The following is a 17,802-nucleotide window of genomic DNA, read 5'->3' on the forward strand; positions in this document are numbered from 1 at the left end:
TATAGTTGTTAGTAGTTTCTCTTAAATGTCTTCTCTCAAATTTCAGATTTAAACTTTGATTCCTAAACTTGTAGTTGTATGATATGTAAAACGGTTCTGAGGTACATATCTTTTAGTGATCTAATGACATTGCATACCAAGATAAAAGTTAAAAAAAAAAAATTAAAATTTAAAAACTGTTCCCTTTTTTTGCATAGCGACAGAATGAAAGTAAAACCTTAAAAACTCGGTCCTGCAAAACCTTACATCTGAAGGCATAAGCTTTCAGAGGCAGCTAGGAATTTATTCCACGTTTCAAATTCCAGTTTGGAATGATTCCAACGCTGAACAGCCTGTATCAGGCTCTTAGCAGAGGATGAAACATTTGATTGCTTTGAAAGATTTTACTACCATTTTCTTCTGTTTTTAATGCCACCTTCCTATTTTTTACTGTTTTTTGGAATGATAGTAACACCTGAGAGGTGACTCTCAGTGTTCTTCATCAAGAAAAATACATATTTCTTTCTTTGAAACATCCAAAAAGAAACGCTTTCACTGTACCTTGAATCTGCTGAGCATACGAAGGTAGTATCTGGTTTCAGTTGTATTTATTACCTTGATTACCAGTTGATGTTTGCAGTTTTTGTTATGAAATTTTGCTTTGAACCGTTCCATCTTGAGGAATGAAGTTGATATAAGAGTTTTGCTGGAAGACACAGAAAGACTTCAGCCACTTTTGTAGCTCCATTTGAGTATTGAAGCAAATCTCCATTGTGACATCATTTAAATTCTTTAGTTCTTTGCTCTTCTCATTTAGTGGATTAAATTTCACATTTGATGATGAAGAATCCTGACCTGTCTTCACTGTTGCCCACTGCTCAATTCCAATGATATTTTAGTAGTAGTTTTAGTTTTTATTTCTTTTTTTTTTTTTTTTACTTCAAGGTTTATTGTTGCTTCAGGCTCGATAGTATTTCAATTAGTAGTTGACCTCAGTTATCTGAAAAGGGTGCTTAAGTGGTCTGGGGAGGGAGTACATTTTTGTCTCATTGTCATAAGTGCTAATTTTAAGTACCAAAAAAATAGTATTTAAATTATTTTGCACACCACAAGTTTTGAATTCTCAGGTTTTGGGCTTTTCCTTCCAGTGGCAGCCAGAGGAGAGTCTTCCTTGTGGCTTTTTAGCTGACTAAAGCTTCAATCAGGCTATGGAAGGAAATTTTTTAATATAATTTTGAAAACTTGACTGTATCAGCCAACAAGTGACATCCAGTATTTCTCAGGTTTTGTTTTGAATCTTGTTAGGTGCCAGAAATATTTTTTTAAACGAAATTGCAGATGAGCAGCTATACCTTCTTTAAATGTTATTTTTTGTTTGTAAACAGTATTTACAATTCAACATTTATAAACACATTTCATTGTAAAACCTTCCAAATTTAATACTTCAATTTTACCATCCATATGCTCTCTTGAGATTGTCTTTTGCTTACACATAAGTCTGGTAGTTTGGATTTATTTACTGTTAGTTTCAGAGCTAGTGTTATAAAATCATTCCTGACATTAATTTATGACTTTGTTACTTGTATTATCTGCCTACTCTTTTTGTAAAGATAAAACATGGAATTGTCAATTCGGCCTGCTGGCATCATTGTAAAGAACTTTGTGTTTCTGTGGTCTCTCAGTATTTGGCTGAATTCCCTGATGTTTTGCTACATTTGGAAAATTGAACTTAGTGTTAGAGCCCTTCTGCAAGGTAAGGTGGAACCTGAGAACCTCATCTTACTTTTGTTGAACAAACTAAATTCCAGTTGATTTCATTCACTCAAAGCAGGATGGTTTTGAGTACACTTGATTTTTTAAATTTATTTTTCTTTAAATCTGCATTCTTATTTGGCTAGGTATTTCTCAGTGGGTCTGTGAGTCCATCTGTTCTGCCCAGTGACTAAAGTTGGGTTTACCCAACAGTGCAGTGAAAAGCCTGAGGGGAATAGGGAGGTAGTTTGGAATTTCTATTTGCCTTCTAACTGTTCATGTAAGTTCTGATTGTGTCATTTACACTGTTGGACTGGTTATACATTTTAGACAGTTTGCTTCACCAAAATAATATATTCTCACCACAAACTCTGAAGCTCAACTTTTCTGTAAGTGAAGAAGTTGAGACCACTGAGAACGTGATCAGGTAACATTCCAGGTAATTTAAAAATAATAGTTCAGAAGACACATCCTGTCTGAGCAGGCCTTCAGTTTTAACTCGATTCAGAATTCATTATACTTCTTGCAAATAAAAATTTTTATAAAAGGTATACTTCAGACTAAAATGGGTCATTGTATTTTTTTAATGTCTATGTATATGTCCTTTTCCTCCATACATGTGGGTCAGATGGTTTTTTTTAAGAGGTGTTTCAGAGAAGTTCTCAACAGAATCTCTTGCAGTAACAATGCTTTTATTTAGGTTATTTTGAACCACAAGACGTTATCGGCTGTGACTTTTTAGACATGATGCATAGAGTTTATTGTCAGATTTACATACGTCTGTCATACTCAGGACGGCTCGAGAATCTAATTAATGTGACTCTAATGCCAGGATTAAAATATATCCAAATATTATCTTTGTCCTGACTTAAGTGTTATCTTAAAGAAGTAGGCAACCAGGCTTGTGCAGTTGGGGTTTTGCTGACAGTTGTTGCCTTTTACTTGCTGCTATCCTTTTGGTCATTTTCAACTGAATTTGAGGGGAGTAGAATTTCATAAGTAGTTAATCCTCCCATCTATTTATGAAAACAAGCAACTGGAATGGAAGAGATGAAACTTACTGCCAGTATGTGTGGCCAGATGGTTTTCATGTGCATAACTCCAGTGTAGATGGAGCCTCTGTATAGCCTCTTGCCTCTCAGGAAAGAAGCTGGGATTTGTAAGTTGTGGTGCACACAGAACAAGATTGCTTTTAAAGTGCCTTTGTATCTTTATAGTCTGATTATTTTAGCATTTAGATCATTATCTTAGCCTTTTTTTCTTGCTCAGTGGTACTAAACTACTTCATTCACTGAGAGGAGGTATTCATATTATGTTATAATGCAACTATTAATTAAGCCCTTTCCTATGAAAGCCTGCTGTTAAACCTAAAAAAGTAAAGAATATTCTTACTTGTGTAACTAGGCAGATCTGTTGGCACTAACCTAAAATTCAGTAGCTAAAGTAAAAGAGTGTTTAGTCAGATGCCAGATAGTGGGTTTGATTGATCAGTGGTCAGACTTAGCATGGGAGTTCGTTTAATCCTGGATAGATGCTGAGCCTTGAAGAACATTCGTAGGAAGTGAGGCTTGGGGCAAGGCACATGTACGTTTTCTTTCTAATAATGCTAGAAAGGATTATCTCATCCATCTCTGAAGGGCATTAATTCTTTTGGACGAAAAGTCTGTAAAATCCAGGAGCATTTCTCCATGGAGAGGTTTCAATTGCCTTAAACTATGGGCTAGAGAGGAAGCCTAGCTTTTTCCTGTGGAAGACGTGTATAGGGTAATAAGCTTTTGAGCCGAAGCAGTTGACAGAACTCTTCTGGTGGGGTGATTCATTGTACTGCAGTTTTGTCTTCTAGTCTGATGTTGTTAGTAAGCTATCCATCAAAGGCTGAGCTCTACTGCTGGAGCTGTTGTATAAACCTAATGTGAAAAATGATCTCAAAGAATGAACAATTTAAAGTAAAACAAATACAAAAATGTGATTATAACATCAAAGCTGGTAATTCAGTATGGCAAGACATAAAATAATAAGAGGCAGCAGTCCTAGCTACTCATCCAGGCTTATTTCCAATGCAACTTCTTCCTCCTTGCCTTTCAAGTGTGTTTTGAAGATTCTGTTTTCCAGAACTGTTTTCAGTCTAATCTTTTTGTTTTAATTACTCAAGCTAACTGCTTTTTCTTTTGTAGAATGTCTGTGTTCCAAGTAAATAGTTTCCTTCTAATGTAAGTTCAATGTATTTACTTAGGCAGATTTTTTTTTCTTTAGATTCATGGAGAAAATTTAGGAGTTGTCTTCTTCCTGACAGTTTATCGATAAATAAAAAGTTATTTATTACTTACAATGGGGAGGAGACATGTAATATTTCACAATACATTTTTTGCTGTATAGCTGTCTAGAACTTTGCAATTGCACATCTAGAAAATTTACTGATTTAATCCTAAATCATCTGTTTTCCCAGTGTCCTTACAGTCCACTTCTAAGTTTTGTGTCTGGTTCTTACCAAAGCTACTGCTGAACAAGGTTTAGGGTTAGAATTTAAAACCTTCAATTTTTTATTTAGATAATTTGATTAAAAAAAAATCTTCCGTGTTGCTAATGCAGACTATATTTTCAATCATTTTACTTTTAAATATGTATTGCTAAATGTATGTTTTAATAAGAATGTTTTGAGAAACCACAAGATGCAGTTTATTCATTCATGTTGTCTAAAATATAAAGAATCATCAGTCTTTGGGTCTGATGTGGTTTGAGGCTACTAGGAAATGCAGATCCTTGGATTCCAATCTATATTTTTACTGTATGCTAGTTGCCGATGTTTTGAATTTTTCTGGGGTATGTGTTCTAAAAGAAATTTTTGTCAAATATTCATTTCCAACATTCTTAATGAATGGCAATTACATATATAGATATAGTGACAGTGTCTTAGTACATCAACCCTAAATATATTGCTGGATTCTGAAAGGGAAAATCCTGGAATTTTAGATGAAAGCAAGGAATATCACTGTTGATTGGTTACTGTATTTCCATCTTGTTTGCTAATCCATTTGAACACAATGACAGTAAATGTTTCATCCTCCCTTTTGGAGACAAGTGGCATGAGACCACCTGATTTTAGGACCAAATAGCATTGCTTTTTTTTTTTTTTTTCAATCTTACTTTCACAAGATGTTTCCTCAGTATGGTTTTGTTTCAGCCTATGGAGAACAAGCATTTCCTGTGATTGTTGTTTTCTCAACCAGTGGCCCATTATTAAAACATAAGGAGTGCAACTTGTGAGCTATTTAAGAATTTTGTAATTATATTTGGAGTACACAAGGTAGGAGAAATTTGTTAGGGTATTAATCTGCAAATCAAAGGTGTTGTGAGGTAGCTTATTTTCTCTGGTTGAAGAGAGGAGCGGCTATCTTGGGAAAGGGATAAAAGAGAAGCAGGAAGGGAAATAGATACAGGAAATTACAGCTAATAGGTTTCTCTGCTGTGAATCACACTGTAGCTTATTTCCTGGTAAAGTACCCATTCCTTCAGAAATCTGTATTTGACATTTGATGGTAAAGTGGGATGTTGACTGGAAATGTGGAGGTAAATGTATTCTCTTGCTTCTTTTAGAGTACTTTGTCCTGCTTATAACATAAATTGTTTCAGGCTTGAAGCAGTTTTGTCTGTTCTTGATGCAAGAATACATGTTGAATTGCATCATCTCTTAGGAAGGAGAAGGAGTTGTTATGGTGTAGCATATGTATTGTTGAACAGTGTGTATGGTAGCCGATTCAGTAATGACTGAAGCATCTTTTAGTCCGTGGATAGTGAATAATTTATCTGAACAACTTTTAGTTTAATCTTTTTTAAATTTATTTTTTTTTATAGTCGCTTTTGATTTCAGAATCAGAATTTAACTAGGCAGTCTGCAAGACAGACTGAAAGGATATTTTTTATAAATGAACGTTTTGTAAGGAAAAAGCCAGCTTGCTTTGATTCTTCTTTAGTCTCTAAAATCATGATAAATCACTACTTTGTAACAATGGCAAATGGAGTATTTTGCAGTTTCTAGTATAAAGAGAAAATATTTCTTAGTGTTATCCCTTTTGCATTCATAATTGCATCACTACTAAAAGAAGAAGGTGGTCTGGTATGATGGAAGAAAAGATACTATTGCTGTTGACTTCATTTTTTAGCGTTTTCGAATGTGAGTATTGTGGGTTGGCTGTCACTCTATACTTTAAAATCCTCTCCTCTCAGTACTGTTGTTATAAGCCTCTGTTGCCTTTAAAGTGTTATAACTGAGTGAGTGATACTGTCAAAATTTTCTTCTTCACTGTTGCCAAAAGGATTTTGAATAGCATTGAATGGAACACTTAATTGTTATTTACTATCCACTAAATTGGCAAAACTCTGGTAAGCACTGGGTGTTTTAGTACCTAAAGTCTTAAGAAAGTCTTGGTTATTTTTGCAGTAATATACTTGGAAATTATGTGGCTAGGTGTAAATGTGCAATGTTTATGTAATTGTACATGTTTAGAAATCAGGCTACCACCTATTTCTTAACAGGTTGATGGTGTTTGATTTAGATAAACACACTTAGTAATATTACCTTAATAAATCATGACACTCAAGTTCATTGTTTTTCATCTTTTAATGAGTCTTAAACTATGTAAAATATCTCCTATGGTTCTAGACAAAGTATTTCTAATGATTTTTTTTTTTCATTCTGCTTTTCTCCAACAGGAAGGAACTTGAGACCTTCAAAGGTAAATTCCGTTTTCAGTTTTCTATTTGAATGTTTGCAAGAGTTACAGAAATTCTTGTATTAAGTAAAACTAGTAAGGAACTCTTCCATTTCTACAATTGATAATGTTACTTTTATGTTGACCCAGCAGGCTGTTTATTTTTCAGTTCACCTGTTCTTTCTACTTGTTTCTTTGGGAGAGTCATAAGTGTAGGAAGAACACAGATTGTTATGTTGTCTTAGCTATGTTTTAGAGATTTTGAATCTAATTCAAGCCTTTCCCTGGGTGTTCAGTTTTGGAAGTTGAGGGCTTTGTCTTCAACATGTTGATGTGTTTTTGACAGGTGTCACAAACTGTAACTTGTTAGACTTTTGTCTAGCTATAATGTTTCTAGCAGTATTCACAGTTTTCACAGTATTATGTTACAAATGAAATTTTTGTAGCTCAGCTTGTTGAATATATGCAATGATAGAAATATTTGCCTTAAATAATATGCAAGGGCTAGGAACTCTGTGATGTATTATTGCTTTGTCTGTGATGCATAGATGGAACACATTACCATTTTCAGTACATCTTAAATTCAGGCTTACTCTACCTACTAATGTTAATGTTTGAACAGCTTGACAATTGCTATTGTCTTTTGCTTTGAATAAGATGTGATTGTGGCTTTGTGACTAGTCTTTATTTATGAGAATGAAGTCAAGTGCATTGACTTATGTCAATTAATTGTCTCTTGATATTGAAAGAAGGGATGGAAATTTCTATCAACCACATTCCTCTTTGCCTTTTCAGTTCATTGCTGTCTCATCTTCACATAATGCTAAAAAGGGAAGACAATAAAGCTAATATTGAGAGACAAGCAAAACAGATTATGTAAAATGTCACTTTATCTGTAGCTTACGATAACAACGCTTTTTTTTTGATTGATTTGACAGCTTTCAACACAGACTAGCTCAATACGAAACAGAAGATAAGCTCATTCTGTTTCAAAGGAAGGCAGCTACTTTGTAGTACCTGATGCTTGTGAGAATAGTGAGTCCTGGTTTTTTTGTTGGTTTTGATTAGAGATTTTAAGTGAGCTTCTGAAAGCCAGGAGGATGGTTTCCAAACTTATTTCTCTCTTGACTTCTTGTTTTTGCAGTAGAGATTGTAACAGTAAGTATTTTACAAAGGAAAATATTTTCATGCAAGAGGAAGGTGTTAGCTGTGTGTTGACCTTGAAATTTATACCAAACTAAGTAAGCAGTTCTATAATGGATAGAGAGACATACAGCTTTCCAATACTAGTTATGAAAGGCTTGTCTTGGTGTCCAAGAGAAGGTTTTTAGCTTACTACAAAGAGGGGAAAATTGCAAACAGATGACAAGAAAAAAGCCTAAGTCTTTGCATGTTTCTTTGCTGAAAAGTTCAACTGCAGTCTGTTCCAATTTATGGCTAATGCAGCCAATATCAATGGAAAAGGAGTAGGATCTCATGTTATAACAAGTTAAAACTAGGTTAGAGGTTACTCTAGGTCTGTTGAACATTTTTGAACCAACTGATCAATTTATTCCACAATACTCAAATGAACTGGCAGAAGCTATGGAAGGCTAGAGAAGCAGAGTGACAGATCTTTAAAAATGGGTATAAAACTTCAGTCAGCCTAATTTTTGTATATTTTCCTACAATGAACTGATGAACAAGCTTGTACCTGACAGAAGAGAGAGGAGTAACGACCAACAAACTTCCAAGAATAGTTGTATCAAGCAAGTCTAAACTTTCTTCTGTAAGATGATAATGACATGCTTTATAATAAAAAATAGATACCATATTTTCACTTTGACAACAACTTTCCTTGTCTTGCCATTTTCACTGTCTTGACATTTTCCCAGGACACTGAGATTAAACTACTAAAAAGCAGGTGCATGGCTGAATGTAAATAAATCTTGGGGGAAGGGTTTTTATGCTTTCTTGCTTACTAAATTGTTCTTTCTCAGATCTGATACTACTTGGAATTTTTGTTATTATACTGGACTGTAAAATAGAGATAATTGCCTTCAGTCAGTCTTTTTCTGGCCTTTTGGACCTTCAGCCAATTCGTGAGTATCTAGCATATATTTCATCATCTGATAAGAAACAGAGAGAGTAAGAGCTTTCTGGTCATGAAAGATTCATGATTATGTAGTGACAGATGTTTCAGTTTTGCAGCAGCCTTGCCCAGTCTAACTAGTGGCTCATTCTTGCATTTTTCTGGTTTAAGCTGCTTCCAAGGCTCAGAAGAGTTGTGCGGAAAATGATCTGTCACTTGGTTTGGTTTAGTTTTGGTTGATGAAGCATGCTGAAATAGCTCAGTAGAGGGCCGTAGAAATCCTGGCACAGAAGAAAGAAAAGGCAGCTGCAAGGGCAGGCAACTGTAACAGTCATCTAAAAAGCAAATACTTCTGGTATTACATTGCCTAACACATTTCAAGGTTGTGGTACCAGTACCGTTGTGTAAAGCTTTTATGGTAACATCTTATCTTGCTTATAACGTTGATTTGCTGCAGTCAAGAAAGTTTGGTTTCAACTGAAATATGTTAAGTAGTTGGGTAGATGACTCTTTACATTTCTATATTGCAAATATAGATTACATCCTCAATTAATTCATCCTTGCATAACTGTCCAGAGTGAAATGTGTTTATTAATGTTCAATTCATAAAATACACTGTGCAGGGACTAGGAAGGAAGGACTGTTTAAAATACCTTTAAATACACTTACATCTTTCTTTGCATATGCGGATGTACGTTGTATGTTAAATTGTGTTTTAATGGAAAAGAACAGAAATGCCAGTTATCATAATAGTAACTTGTTATTTGTGAATTTGAGTACCATATGGTAAAAAGTATGGGCTTTCCAGATTAAGGATGGTAAATGCCATACATAAAAATATGTTTCATAAAAACATAAGTTCATTCTATCTGAATCTGCAAAAATTGAAGTACCACAAAAAAAATCCTTAAGTATGTTTGCTAGGGGGATAAAAAGAGGGTTCTATGCATGTCTTTTCAGTGTCCAGATAAAACTCTTGTATTCGCCCATCCTGATTTTGGATGCCTTGCTTGGGATAGAAAGAAAGTTTTACTGGAATTAAGAACTGAATGGTATAGTCTGAGGGTCAAAATAGCGCAGCACTGGAAACTTGACTTTGGTGATGCATCCCATCAATTTCACTCTGAATACAGAAAAAAATGTTTTGTTGGCACTGACCATGGGAATGCAGGTCTGGCTCACAAGGTGAGGGGGCCTCTTCACAGATGTCTTAGATTTGTTTTAAAACTATTTTCCTGGAGTTTTGTGTATGTATAAATATAAATATATCTAGATACACCAATGTAGTCTGGGTGGGACCACTGTAAATTTGTGAGGACTTTGAATATATATAAGCTTATAAGCATTTAAAGTGCCCTTGTGTACTTAATACTTACCAGAGATGTATTTTAATATTGAAACAAAATCAGCCATGACGTAACTGAGAAACACAATTGTTTCTGGTTTCATTTAGATCTTCCTACCATGTGTGCTAAGATACAAAGCAGTAATTCATTGACCTATTAAGTGTATTCTTTGAGGATCCCAGGTGTCATCAAGAAGGGGCTCAAACAAAGCGCAGTGTGTATATATCCGTTTGCAGCAGTGACGAGTGTTGAGAGTCCACTGACACTCTTACTCATTGATGTTACTGCCTTTAAGTACTATGAAATAAGTATACAATACTATTTTAAAAATTATTTTATTTTTGCATTTGTCAATGTAGATACTGTTTTAGAACTTATTCCTGCCTTTTTCCCATTTGTACTAGAGATTGTACTCTCATTCATCATGAAAAGCAGATTTTATTTTTCTTCCTTTTTGACTGTTTACAGTGCCAGATATCCTCCTTTGTTGTTTGCTGTACTGTTAGTGTACAGGGGCAGAACAAACCTCTCCAGTCTCTTTTCTTACAACCTCAAGGGTTTTCTATTACAATGTAAGCATACATATTATTTAATCATCTGTGATGCTGAGAAAGTGAAGGTTAGAAGCTTTCCTGCTTCTCTGAATTAAATATCTCTGAAGAAGGCAGGGAGCAAGCATGTGTGATGTTGCTGTTGATACTGCTATAGCAGTGGCCTTTGTGTACTCAAAGTGTGAATGTGCACTAGGATAAAACATCTCAAAAATTGTCCAGTTCATTTTTTTAGTTATTTATCTTTCTGAGAGCTTTGTTGTAAAAGATAATGGATTTATGAATGAAAACATTGAGTATGCCCTATGAAGCAGCCTACAAGTTTCTTCCTACCATGCACGAATGTTAATGTTCAGAAAACCTCTTTCAGGAGCTTTCTTATGCTCTGTGCTGCCCTGTCCTGGACAGCAACTGAAAACTGCTAAAACAAACAGCGTTATGTTGTGGATCTTGGCCGTTTCTTGCAATAACAGAATTTATTTTAGTCAGTGTTTGTGTAAATGTGAATTTGTTTTTAGTATTTGATGGGTTGTACTCTGCCATGGTTTAGAAAAGGCATTTTTTGTTTTCATTTTTGCAGCTGAAAAAGTAGAAATTAGATAGCAAATATGTGCTTGTTTTCTCCTGATACATGAAACTTAGTGTATATTCGTGACTGCAATGAGATTTGAAATCATTCCACTGTCCTCCTAGGCACATGGTACAATTATTTTTTTATATATTTTTTTTTTAAGTTAATGTTGTTTCTGTTGCAGTGCAGCCAGGACTGTGTAGTAAATATTTACAGAACACTTTTAATCTCTTTACAAGATGTACGAGTGAGGCAGAGCAGTAAGGTAGATAATGGGGAAAAAAATTAAAGTTATAAAAGTAGTAAATTGCACAATGGTAATAACATATGCTGCTGAGTTGACTTCGGACTTTATCCAAGTGCGATTGTATACATGATAGATTTAAAAATTGTGCTAAAAGTCCCTTTTTATTTAAAAAGAATTTTAGGATTAAATGTTTTGAGTTTGTTTCTGGAAAGAAGACGAAGCAATAGAAGCCATTTAGAAATCAGCAACAGAGTGCTTTTGGACAATGAAAGGTGGCAGAAACTTTGTAAGGGCAATTGCTCACATGGCTTTGGCTACTGACTCATGCATATTTTTAAGCTTTAACAGGATTAGTTTCATTCAAGCTTGGGGGATGGGTCATATGACTACTTTCAGCAGTTCTGTTTACAACATAACAAAGTATGTTTTCAGCCCTTCAGAGGTCTAGCCTAAACAAGTCTTCATAAGTTTAAAGAGCTTTATGAAAATACATTCTATGTGAGAAGGAGGCTCATGAAGTAAAGAGGTGTATTTTCTTGCCTTTTTCTTCCAGTTTAAGTCATCAGGTCACATTTGATATGCAGATCTTTCGTCATCCCTCTTCATGCATCTAAGATGCTTCTGCTGAAATTACAATTTTCCAGTCTTTTTATATATACAAATATATTTGTATCTAAACTTTAATTTCCTGGCTTTAACTGTTGCCTTTTCTAAGAGCACACAGTGTTTGGATCAGTCTATTGACTCTTTCCTTTGTTCTCCTTGTTTTGACATCTACTTGCCTTAACAAATAGTGTGTCAAGCTGATTTTTTTTTCTTCTAGTCTAGAGTTCCTCTTTATTACGCTGTATTCTGATGTCTGTCAAACAGTTTTTTTCCTAATCTTCGTATTGTCCTCCAGTGGGTAATATGCAGTGGAGATTTTACAGCTCATGGTTGACAAGGCTCATTCACTCAATCATGTATCTGTTCTAGAAGTTATGCTGTAATTTTGATCACACAATCCTCTGTGTTTCTTCTGAGCAAGAGTAGATGACATTGTGGTAGAAAATCATACCAGCCACTTGGAGTTAGTTTAACATTTCAAAATGTACTACCCCAGGGCCTGTAATATCAGAAACATTCAAGGTGTTCCATTACTGTGAAGAATTTTTTCATTGAAAAAATGACAAATTGTGTCCATAACTGAGTTGGTTAATAACGAGAGTTCTAATTTAAGATTTTATTTTGTGACTGTGCATTTCAATGATTCATTTGAATAGAAAAGAGAGGGTGCCTTCCATTGTTTGGGTGCCTTTTCCAAAACATGTTGTAGGAGACAGGCAGTGCTTCTGCTGCAAGTGTTTCCTGATTGTTTTAGCATTTACTTGGGTGACCATGGTCAAAAACTTCGATATTTAAACCTTGTAGCATAGATATAAGAGAAGACAATTCTTATTTTGGCATACCAGAAAACAGCTGGGGAACAATTGCTATTGTAATACAGCCAAGATGGATTTAAAATCTGAAGGATATTCAGGTTTCAGGGCTTTTCCTCATTATTTTGCTATGAACTGAAAATTTTCTGATAGATTTCTAGTTAATAATGTGTGTTACCAGCTTCTTTCCCATCCAGGCTATGGGAGGAGAACCTTGCTACTTTGGATGTCCTGTATTTTTTGTGGCAAGAATTGACCAAGGCTCTCCTATATGATGTCCATTCCCTTGAGAATGGAAAGATTTGAGAATTGGGTACTTCTAGTCAAACCTTGAGTGAAAGGCAAATAAGTTTAACTAGTGTAATAGCATAAGACAGAGAAGAAAACCAAATGATAAAGTGTCCTCATAGCTACCTTGCTTTTGATTTTGCTTTTTGTGTTTTCAAGTTTACAGACTCACTTCTTGACTCTCAGGACTTGATTTAAAAGTTTTTAAATCTGAATCTAGCTACTTGTAACTTCTGCCCTCTTTTTTTCCTTCCTTGAAATACTTATGGTCTTAAAGTCAAGCTTTTTAAAAACATAATATGATAAGATAATTTAGAAAAAATCCTTTTAAATAGAGAAATTTAAGGAAGGTGCATTCTTGGTCTTTCATGAATTTCAATCCTCCCCAGTAACAACTTGAATTTTTATACATCAGGACAGGTGTCACCAGCACTGCGACGTAAAAGCTTTCAAGTGTACATTTGCCTCAGTCTTTAATACTATGGGAAGTTGTTCCCCCTGTGTACAAACCCAGGAGTTAGAGGAGCCGAATGAGGGTCCCACGATCAAAGAGGAGGTGGTTAGAGACTTGCTTGCCCAGCTAGACACCCACAAGTCTATGGGGCCGGATGGGATCCACCCAAGAGTATTAAAGGAACTGGCAGATGTCCTTTCCAAACCCCTTTCCATCATCTTCCAGTGGTCCTGGCTGACTGGGAATGTTCAACTGGACTGGAGGCTGGCTGATGTTGTGCCCATCTACAAGAAGGGTTGCAGGGAGGATCCAGGGAACTACAGGCCTGTCAGTCTGACCTCAGTGCCAGGGAAAGTCATGGAACAGGTAATCTTGAGTGCTATCATGAAGCACATGCAAGAGAACCGGGTGATCAGGCCCAGTCAACATGGGTTCATGAAAGGCAGGTCTTGCCAAACTAACCTGATCACCTTCTATGACAAAGTGACTCGACTACTGGATGAGGGAAAGGCTGTGGATGTAGTCTTCTTGGACTTCGGTAAAGCCTTTGACACAGTTTCTCACAGCATTCTGCTTCAGAAACTGTCAGCCTCTGGCCTGGACGGGCACACACTCTCCTGGGTTGAAAACTGGTTGGATGGCTGGGTCCGGAGAGTCGTGGTAAATGGAGTTATGGACAAACTAGGTACTCAGATTTCCTTGGAACTGGCACGGTTTAGCCTCAACCTGGCTAATTTCAGCAGCTAAAGCGGTGCAGTTAGACTCCGAGTTTCCTCCTCCCCTCTCCGGGTAAATGGGAAACGAAAATGAGAGAAAACTTGCGGAATGGAAGCTAAAACTACTGCTTTAATGAAATAACAATAACAACAACAATAACAATAATAATGATATTTAGAAAGTAATAGAAGTATATACAAATATATGAGATTACTCCTGAGCCTTCGATGACTGTATGTCACCACAAATGCTGCAGAGCAGACATGAGGGAAAGAGTCTAAAGCTGGGCGGGAGCTGAGTTCAGGAGCTGGGCTCAGAACCACACGGATCCAGGATCAGGAGCAAAGAGACAAACAAAGTCCTCACTGGGCGTTGGCCATCACAGAAGAGGATGAGACCATCATGATCTCTCAGTTTTATACCAAGTACGATGTTTACGGGATGGAATACTCCGTTGGTCAGTTTGGGGTTACCTGTCCTGTCCTGTCCACCTCTCCCTGCAGGTGCAGCCTTTTCCCACCAGCTTGAGGATGGCCTCAGTTACTATAGGAATATATGTAAGCAATGGCCTTTCTGCTGCATACCAGTACCCTGTGTTATCAGTTCTAAGGAGAAACTGTCTGAGAAACATGGAGTTAGCTTTCAGAAAATGAAGTTACTTAGGCAAGCCTGAGTTAGAGTCAGTTTTGTGACTCTAATTTAACTCGGACCACAACAGGAACAAATATTGTGTGCCCTTGCAACTCAGCTGATCAAAGATAGGTTTTGTTACTTCTTCCTTCCCAAACCACTTCTGGTTCAGTGCTTTAAATGTTTTTTTTTCTATGTGTTTTTGCTATAATGTAACCTTGTATGTTACGAACTTGATAAGGCTGTTTGTTTGTAATTTCTTTCCTCAACTAGACATCAGTATATTGGATGTTGGTTGTCACCTGAAAGTAATATTGAGACAATGAGTCAATATAACCCACAGAATGCTAATGTTGCAGATACTTCTGAAAACTTCTGTTTTCTGTTGTTTTAATTCTGACTGGAGGAGAGCGTAGAGTAGGAACACTTTTTTTTTTTAAAAAAAAATCTGCTTCATGTACATGTATTTTAGAGAATCTTGTAGCAGTTTTTTAATGTGGCACCCTTATGCTTTTTCATCCTGTCTTATGTTGCTTTATGTCTTGAGGGAGGTAGTGTATTCTCCCAAGAAATTCTAATACTGATGCATTTATGTAGCTTTCTCTTTTTCCTTTAGTCCTACTCTTTGCATTCTGGGATTGCACTAATTCAGAAGCCTTTTGGAAGTCAGATGTATCACAACATTTTTGATGTTACTGCAGCTTAAAATAAGATGGCTCTTGGATGTGCAGGTCCAGCTCCTGTTGGCCCTGTGTTGGAGTCTGCCTTGCGGAGTCCTGGTTTTCTAAGGAGTGGAGGAGGCCACTGTAAAAGTAGAGATTTCTCTGGCGATTGCTGGGGTGAATAGCTCACTGTGTAGATAATATGAAAAAAAGTCATGGGAACCTAGGTCCTGTCATGCTCATTTTATGTAAGAAAGGAAGCATTTAAAGTTGTAATGTTTTAATTGCCTATAATACTTGAATGACTGATGTGGAAAAATATATAAGCTTATTTTGTCTGCAGCTCTATCTCGAATTCATCCTTTAATTACTGAAGTCGAGACTGAAGGTGGGATTATCATGGGATTATTATTATTCTTTTAATCTTTCCCATAGATATTTTTAGTGTTATTTTCACAAGTGAAATAAAACGTGAGTTTTGTAGGTCCTCTTGGTAATATTTCCTCTAATGATGACGATTGGAGAAGTATTTGTTACATAATTCTCTTTTGCCTGTAATCTATATTTTCATAACTGTCACTAAGAAGCTTTTCAAAATGCAATCTTTTTTAAGTAAAAGAAAGGAATTGTTATGGCTATCATGGTTTCCGACAGCACTGCACAGCCTCCTAAACTGAAGAGGCAACGTGTGCCAGTGTTCCCAATTCTAAGCAACACCTTACAGTTTTTGAAGCATAAGTGCACTGTTGTATAACTGCAGCATCACTGTAACCAAAGGTTCCTCTGTCATCTGCTGTTTCTGTAATCTTTTTTTTAACTGCATAACCAGTTTTTCAATTTTTGATGAAAATGTAGTCTGGATAGATAATGCAAAAAGTTCAATTTTCAGTAGAAAAAACTGCTCCTAATTTATTTAGAAATCACATCCAAGTTTTTTAATATTTTATGTGTGAAGTAAGAATAGTATGTAATCTGGTTTGTGGGTTATCAGAGCTAAGCCATGTAAGGAAAAAGACTTTGAGGGGAGAGCCTTATGAACATTGCCTAATAAAAAAAGAATTTAGAACCCTTCGCTATGTTTTTTCCTTGCTTCTAAATCGTTTTCAAGCGCTTCCAGCTCTCTGCCAAATAAACACATGCTGTAACTGCGTGTCATCGGATTATAACCCGCTGGGAAAATGCCTCTCTCGCTCACACCCCTTTATTTAGCAGCATGTGGTACCTTCCCAAATACATGCGTGCATTTCTGGTATAGCCCAGCTGCTGGTAGCTTGTGTTCAGGTTCTGGAAAGGCGCTGAGTTGAAGTATCCATGTGTATGCATCTGTGTGCGAGTGACCCATTGAAAACTGGCAAACGTGATATTACTGCTTTAAAAAAGCAGCCTTCTAGCATCGGTCTTTGTTCTACATCAATGAAGATGCTCATCAGTGGAGCTGCTTGGTAACTGGAGCTTTCACTTGACCAGTACTGTGTTTCTTTTTACTTGCTTATTTCTTACTGCCATGTCATCTCCGGGAGCCACTGAGAATACTCAGAAAAATCCATGTAGGTGGAACTTTTATTATCATCTTTATTATTTGTCAGGTTAATTTGCCAAGCTAATGTAAAATACAGAATGAAATTAAAGTTAGCTTATTTAATTTCCTCGTTTACCACCCTTGCCTGATTTGTAAAGGGTGTGCTATAAATGAGAGGTTAATTATCAACTTGATTTAGCAAATTTGAAAGAAATAGTGACTTAGTGTCTATTTTGTAAGAGCTTTTGTTTATTGCTTTGCTTTTGTCTGTCGCTTTGCATTATAGTCAAAGTAATATTAATTGGAATTAGTAAAAGAATACAGATGCACAGATACCTTGTTAGCTAAAATTCAGGCAGACTAGGCTAAGGGTGGGGTGATATTAGAGGGTGAGGGGAGACAGAGAATAATTATCTGAAGATAAAAGCTGAATATAAAAGAATTAGAGGAGTGAATTCATTGGTATAGATGCAGTGATGCTAATTCTTAGTTTCATTCAAATAAAATAATAAATGATAAAACCATGTATTTTTAAATGAAGGAATTTGTGTTATTTACATCAATATGTATACCCTATGTCACATGAAACAATATTCTTAATAGTGCAATTGATAATATTTTTATGTTGTTAATTAGTAACTGCTGATACTTAGAACTGCATGTTAGCTGAAGTAGAAATAAGATGTGGATTTCTACTCTGATGCTTTTTATGTTCTTTTATATAACCACTGGAAGAGGTGGGGTTTTTTCTCTTCCATTCATGTAGATTTTTTTTTTTTCACTTGATGTCAGGGCCAAGAGATAAGAGTAAATTGAACTATTATATTATTTTAATAACCTGTTGAAGCATGCTTTTATCAAGGCTCTATCTGTGAGTTGTAATTCGGA

The 17,802-nt window shown here is 35.9% G+C and overlaps 1 protein-coding gene across 2 annotated transcripts in view; it reads left to right on the top strand.

Moving 5' to 3' along the window:
• DTNBP1 (dystrobrevin binding protein 1) overlaps nucleotides 1-17,802 on the top strand; it is a 72,487-nt gene that overhangs the window by 23,773 nt on the left and 30,912 nt on the right. The window contains exons 7-8 of one of the 2 annotated variants that reach the window (XM_054057390.1): nucleotides 6,442-6,464; nucleotides 8,420-8,521. In XM_054057390.1, coding sequence (XP_053913365.1) covers nucleotides 6,442-6,464; nucleotides 8,420-8,521 — 125 coding nt within the window. The remainder of the gene's footprint in view (nucleotides 1-6,441; nucleotides 6,465-8,419; nucleotides 8,522-17,802) is intronic. The other variant, XM_054057391.1, reaches the window with a different exon arrangement.

The sequence above is a fragment of the Cuculus canorus genome, chromosome 2 (genome assembly GCF_017976375.1).
Source record: "Cuculus canorus isolate bCucCan1 chromosome 2, bCucCan1.pri, whole genome shotgun sequence".
NCBI lineage: Eukaryota > Metazoa > Chordata > Aves > Cuculiformes > Cuculidae > Cuculus > Cuculus canorus.